Source organism: Apteryx mantelli, chromosome 19 (assembly GCF_036417845.1).
Source record: "Apteryx mantelli isolate bAptMan1 chromosome 19, bAptMan1.hap1, whole genome shotgun sequence".
In the NCBI taxonomy this organism is placed as follows: Eukaryota; Metazoa; Chordata; class Aves; order Apterygiformes; family Apterygidae; genus Apteryx; species Apteryx mantelli.
Window position 1 is genome coordinate 3,723,843 of NC_089996.1, and position 7,005 is coordinate 3,730,847.

General features: G+C 41.6%; 1 protein-coding gene across 3 annotated transcripts in view; it reads right to left on the reverse strand.

The window, feature by feature from the left end:
• The window catches only part of B3GNTL1 (UDP-GlcNAc:betaGal beta-1,3-N-acetylglucosaminyltransferase like 1), a 138,711-nt gene extending 135,359 nt beyond the window's left edge, over nucleotides 1–3,352 (reverse strand). For 2 of the 3 annotated variants that reach the window (XM_067308545.1, XM_013960867.2), the window contains exons 1-3: nucleotides 1,953–2,009; nucleotides 1,683–1,799; nucleotides 1,455–1,554 (exon numbers count right to left, since the gene is read on the reverse strand). In XM_067308545.1, the coding sequence (XP_067164646.1) occupies nucleotides 1,455–1,554; nucleotides 1,683–1,799; nucleotides 1,953–1,964 (229 nt within the window). In that variant the 5' untranslated portion in view covers nucleotides 1,965–2,009. Of the gene's footprint in view, nucleotides 1–1,454; nucleotides 1,555–1,682; nucleotides 1,800–1,952; nucleotides 2,010–3,080 lie in introns of those variants that run through there. The other variant, XM_013960868.2, reaches the window with a different exon arrangement.
• Between the last annotated feature and the right edge of the window lie 3,653 nt (nucleotides 3,353–7,005).

Below are 7,005 nucleotides of genomic sequence, written 5' to 3' on the forward strand. Positions count from 1 at the left end.
CTGCAGACCTATCCGTATTCACATTAGGCACTAAAACAGTATGTTTAGTGAACTACTTCAGTAGTTTATTGTCTTAGCTCACAGATCAAAACTTCTTAATGATCAGATCAAAACAGAGGTTTTAAAAGAGATACTGAAAATGTTCTGTTCTGTTTCATGTCAGGCCTCTGCCCCTTTAATGAAACCAAGTACCGGCTTTCCTTCCACACCTTACAAAAAGCAAGCAAGATTTAAAACTCAAAACATAGAAGTTTTACAGTTCATATCCCACCATCTGTATCTTCATTTTACAGCAGCACACTTTGTTATTCAACTTGATTCTGTTATTTACTGGCCAACTACAAAACTCCAGCATATTATGTGTACAAGTATGTGAAGGGAGGGTGTCGAGAGGATGGGGCCAGACTCTTTTCAGTGGTGCCGAGCGACAGGACGCGAGGCAATGGGCACAAACTGAAACACAGACACTTCCATCTTAACATGAGGAAAAACTTTTTCACTGTGAGGGTGACAGAGCACTGGAACAGGTTGCCCCGAGAGGTGGTGGAGTCTCCTTCTCTGGAGATATTCAAAAGCCGCCTGGATGCAATCCTGTGCAATGTGCTCTAGGTGACCCTGGTGGAGCAGGGGGGTTGGACTAGATGATCTCCAGAGGTCCCTTCCAACCTCAGTGATTCTGTGATTCTGTGATTCTGTGATTCCAGAACCACTTCTTCATAATTGGCTTGGATCACAGATTTAACCCTATTTAAAACTAGTAGAGTTTTGCAATAGCAACAATAAAAAAACCTAAAATTTTCACTTTCTACAACATGGCTGAAATATTGCTTTCCCACAGTCATTAATAAAACAACAACAACAAAAAATCTGTGACCTCTAATTCAATTGCATTGTTTATGATGATAGGCTTTATTCCCAGGAGCATAATTTGGGAAGGGGAGGAACTGTTCAGCTGATTAGAAATCAAGACTGAGATTTAGGAAGAAAAAAGTCTTTTAATATTATTTTTGCTTTGGGGGGTCACTCATTTCATTTTTTCTACAATAGCAAGGGATATGCATTTACTTTTTATATGATTACGTAAGAAAACTTGGGTTTCTTTTTTCTTTAAATCCCACCTCCTGAAGATAAATCAGATATCAGAAACTCACAGCAAGATTGTAAGCATTAACAACATTGTATATATTACAATTAAACAAAATTCTTTTGCTGAGTAGAGCACAAGTATTAAGCCAAGTTCTTCTTCCCTGTATGTATAAACAAATACTACAGAGCCAAAAACAACAGGGCCAAATTCTAGATTGGAATGGGTTTTTGAACATGGAGCTCTAAAAAGCTATGTGATTTTTTTTCCACTGCAAAGCAAGTGGCTACAAAGGTACTTTTCAAACTAAAACCAAAAATGCCTGCTGTAACAATGTAACTCAAAAAGAAATCACTATTAAGCTACATACCTCCTCGAGGTTGAGATGAATCATTACTACCTATGATTACTGGTATACCAGCATCTTCCAACTTGACCTTCCATCTTTCAATTATTTCAGCTGAACCGTCCTGGAAAAATAATGACATAGATGCTGCTATTTTAATTTGTATGTTAAGCCAAACACAGTACAAAATAAAAGTTCTTATCAGAGACAGTATTTACTTGGATAATATTTTAAATGAGGTCTGAAACATACCTCACTGGCATCATTAAAAACTGACAGCTCCATAGTTTCTTTAAAATCTTGCTCCAAAACTGACTCCAAGCATTCGTCTAACCAGCATTCACTATTGTGAACAGGCAGAATGATAGACTTCAAGAAAACAAACAAACAAACATGTCAGTAGGTGCTATTTTTGTTTACTTAGAGTTTAAAAATATTCATGAGAAAAAGGGAAGTGCCTGAATCCTTCTGAAACAAACTTTCACAGAAAATGTATCTTAAGGATAAAAGTAGGCAAATTACCTCTATTTTCATTATAAGTATATGCTTTAATTTCTTCTTTATCAAATTTCATTATTTTTGAGTTCTACAAGATGGAGTTTGGTAGATCTTCATTCAGTCAAGTGACTACTGAACCAAAAATGCTAACAAAGCATCTATACCACCACTTACGTATTTAAAACACTACTAACCTGTTTCTAGTATTCCAACATCTCTTAAGCCTCACTTTACTTCTGGCTGCTATTAACATATCTTTTGCATCAATTTTTATTTAAGCTTACTAAACAAATTGAAGATACTTAAATATGCAGCCTGCAGCCTTGTGCTTCAGTCAATTAAAAAAAAAAGTTTTTATCTAAAACTGCTATTAAACACATTAAAAGATGGCATATGACACAGTTCCCTCATCCACAAATTTAAACACAGGCTTTCCTATCCTAGCCCCTCTTGATTGTTTCCGCAACATACATGCAAAACACAAAAACTTATCTGAATTTTTTATTTTTTATTTTAAAAACACAGATGATGGATTTCTCTGTTTAGTTTCTCATCAGTGTTCTCATTATTTTAACCCCTCAAAAGGCAACAACCCCAAAACACACTTTTTGTACCTAAAACAAAAGAATACATTCCATTCACAGTATGCAAGTCCTAAGAAATTATCACAGTAATACACTGGTTATGTTTGTAAAGGGAGAGCTCAAACCAGCACCTATTAGGATTGCTTATTGATGGGGAACTTAGGGCAAAGAGCCTAAGTAACTTGTACAAAAAGTCAAAAGTCTCATGAGACATTTTAAGAAGTTCCTAGAAACAGCCCAAACTCCTTACCTTACCATGTAACCATAAGCACCTAGTTTAAAGAAACAGAGGATCAATTCCTATTGTGACTACACTAGAATTAGAAAACAAGATACTAGAAGAGCATTGGAATAGAATTATTCAAGATTTAGTACATATATGGGCATATATACACTGTGCATGTACATGCAAATACATACACCAGTGAGCAGATATATTCTGTGCACACTAAGGAGTGCCTATTCTTTAGGTGTTACAGAGTATGATGCATGGTACAATTAACAAATAAGAAACTTAATAGCATTTCACAGGAAAATAAAAAACTATACTAGTCTAAAATGAATGTACCTCCTCATTTTGGCAGGATGCTCTAACAGGCAAAAGTGGTATTTAAAAGTAGAAGGAAAGCTTTCTAAAACTTTAAGCAAAGCAAGTCTTTGACCTTTGTTTTAGAGAAATAAAAAGTAAAAAATCACACCGAATACAAAAAAAAAAACCAACCCCACAACAGCAACATATACAAAAATGGTATTACAGAGCTTTGTCTCATTAGTACTTTAAGACTTTCTACATTAGTACTTTGAGACTAGAAAATAAGCAGAAATCTGAGATTCTGAATCAATAAATTTAATTTACTCAGGATTTTAGTATCCCTTATGTCTAGATAGCAATTAAAATAAGACCTTAGATGTTGCTGCAGATCACTGTAACACGTTTATTCAGAAAGAAAAGGGCACTTGAGTTCTTCCAATGGCAATATTAACGTGCTGCAATTTTTCACATCCAGAAAAAAGTTTTTTTTCTAATTAACTAACTTCAGCAAAAACTTGACTATGCCATCACTAACTAGTTTGATACTAGCTTGAATACCGTATAACTAGAACTCTTTTTTCACTGTGAGACCAAAAGTGCAAAATATCAGAATCACGTTGGGACATTTCTCTTTAGTTTGAGCTGAAAATGGCAAAGGCAACCGTCTTTTCAAACTCCGTAAAACCAAATACGCCCAGCGGGCCGTCCTGTAAGGGCAACTAGCAAAAAAGCAAGGCAAAAACCCCTCCCGCAAGGGCGCCCTGCTGCTTTCCTCCGAGCAAACGCCCCCCGACAGGGACGCGAGGCGAACACGCGGCGGGAGCGGGGCCGCCCCAGCCGCTTTTCGGAGCTTTATTCTTCGCCCCGGCCGCGGCTCCCGCTCCTCGGCGCGGGGGGGGGGGGGGGGGCGGCGGCTCCGCGCGCCCGCCGAGACGTACCACCTGCACGGCGCGGCCCGGCCCCACCGCCGCGGCCCGCCCCGCTCCGCGCCGCCGCCGCCGGGCCCGCCCCGCCGGGGGGCCGCGGGCTCTCCCCGCCTCCGCCACGGCCGCTCCCGCCCCCGGGGAGGGCCCCGGGCCGCCCCGAGCGGCTGAGGACGGGGAGGACAGCGAGGGGCCGCCGCCGCCCCCCGCGGAGTGCCGCCGGGCCCCGCTTCTCCTCAGCAAGCCGCGCTCCGCCGCCCGCCCTGGGGCGCCGCATCCGGACCCCTCCCCCCCCCCGCGCCTCGCGCTCCCGCCCGGGGAAACCCCAACGGCCCGCCCCGGCCGGAGGAGCAACGATAGATAACACGAGTGTAGAGCGGCCGGAAGTGCTGCTGTAGCGTCTCACGACAGTCTAGGGCTGGGGTGGGCAACGAGGCTGGGGCGGCCGCGCTGTGGGGGAGCGTTGAGGGGCGGCGGCGGCGGGGCCGAGCGGCCCCCGGGACCGGGACCGCTTTGCCTTCGCCGTTGGGTTTCTGCGGGGCGCGTAACAGGCTGCCGTGGCTCGTCAGCGCTGCCCGCTGCTGACGGGGTGCGGGGCGCTCGGCCGGCGGTGGCGAGGCCCTGCCCTGCGGCCGCGAGTCCTTAAATGCGTCGCGGCTGCAGTTTCCCGCTCGCTCTCCCATTGCGTTTGTGCCTTGTGTCTCGCCAGGTATCGCTTCCCTCGCTGGGGGCAGGTTTTTCAGGGCTACCCGTGTCCTTGTCCATGCCTTTAAAATGACAAAATGGCCCTTATGAAGGTGAAAGAGTTTGTTGCTAATAATCGTTATTGATCATTTACTTACTAAAACTATGATGATGCAACCACTTACCCCCTGGAAGTACTCACAACTAAAAGTGTTTGCAAGACTGGGCCCTGCACAACAACCTATTTAGAATTTTTTAAATTTTGCACAAAGAGATCTTTGTTTGGCAAAATCCTGAGATTATCCCTTGTTTATCTGAAGAGCCTGTTAAACAGCTAGACAATTCAAGGAGCAAACAGAGCAGAGTTATCTTAAAATGTTTGTTGGCACACAAATCTGAGAATTTAGGAGGTAAGGAAGACAGCCAAGCAGTAATTCACCCTAGGAATCTATTCCAAATTATCTACACAGCTTCTCTCCATCCACCCCTAGTTTAATCTCTCTGTGAACAGCACTGGTAAATGTGATCATTTCTTTTTCTGGCAATGAAGACTGCTAACACTTTTACATTGCCTGCATGCCTTGCTTTATCTAGGAAAGCATAGAAGAGTATTGCTTTACTCATGTACCAAACAAAAGTTCTACTCACAGACCAGTGCCTCATTATGCTACAGAGCAAATCCATGCTTCCTTCCCCAAGGAAAATAGAGAACCAATCAAAACCACCAGAAATGTTTTTTAAGTTATTCCATAGCAGGCCACAGAGGGTAATTAAATAGAAACTTTTAATTAAAATGTGATTTTCATTTTGGGGAATTTTGGACAGACTTTTAAAGGTCCACAAACATGCAAAAAGTATGTAGTGGGATTTTCAGTGCAACCAATGCATCTAACTTCCACTGTGAGGGTTTATAAATACTGGCTTTTGAAAATCTAGTAGGCATCTCTGCATTCTTGGGCAACTAAATGGTATTTTAAATATAGTTCTTTGTTTCAGTGCTTATTCCTCTTTCATGTGGGTCAGAATGGAAAAAGATCTCATAATTCTGTAATGACAAACTCACTTAGAAGCAAGCAAAAATGGTTTGATCTTGGTTGTACTTTTAATTGCTTTACTCTAAAGATTTTTAGCAGTGGTAGGAAACAGAGCATACAAAGCAGCTGTTAGAGCTAAAAGCACTACAGTCTCCAAGACATGTCTCATCATACTGGTTTTCAGCTTTTATTTCCAATAAAACAATCTTTGGAAGATCTTTACTGTGCACTTAAAACTTGCAAATTCTGGATGCTTTAGCTGCCAGATAGAAGATTTCCTGATCTTAGTGGAGAATCATACTATCTAGAAAGTTACTTTGCTTTCTTTACACTCAACTCTGTCATCTCAAAAATGACACAATCTGGTTATAGTACAGATGACTTAGATCTACTGAGTTGTGAAGGCAGATCTCAACTGATTTCGCTGGAAGTTTAGAAAGGTAAAATTGGACCGCTCATTTAGGGCAGAAATTATGATCATTTAGGCCAAGTAGTCTTGGGCTTAATCCTTCTGAAAGGGTCAAATTGTAACTGAGGGGGTAAAAGAGTATCCTTGCAAACAAATGTATTTTTTGGTGTTGTGGATGTATGTGAGAAACTTAAATTTATTGGAAAGACAGAATGAGCAAGTATAGAGTTTTCTTTTAACATTTCTTTTAACATTTGTCTCCAAATTTACAAGCTTCAATACTGATATTTCCAGAGCACAACATGTCAAAATGACCATTCAATAAAGTAAGTAAAATATTCAGCTTAGAGCTAGTTTCGAAACCACTTCTATTCAAGGAGTGTTTTGAGCTTCCAAATATGTTCACAGTTATTTTCATAAAGCATCACAATTGGGTGGCAAGAAAAGAAATGCAATATTCCTGATTATAGGACTGGAGGGCAAAGTGAGATTTTAAGAGTTCATCCTGCCTCAGGACTGCAGGACTTTTAGGTGAGCTCTACTTTGACATTCCTGACAGATGCTTACTAGCTTGTTCTTAAAGCCCTTCCTCTAATAATGGAGGCTTTGTAACATCCTCAGGCAGCTTATTCCTATACCTGGTTATCTTTACCCTTAGAAAAAATTTCCTGATTTCCTAACCTAGGTGTTCCTTGCTGTGATTTCAGCCCCCTCAGCTTTGGTGAGCTAAGATCTTTTCCCCAGTAGCAAAAAGACCCTGACACCTGTTCCCTCCCAGTTTTAGAGCTATTGAGCCTAAGCCTATTGACTAGTTTTTCCCTTTTATACAGAAATTTCTTGTTACATCTCTCCCTTCACAGGCCAAGGTCTTCAGCTCCCAAAGTGCATGCAGTTCCACAGTTTAAGTCCTT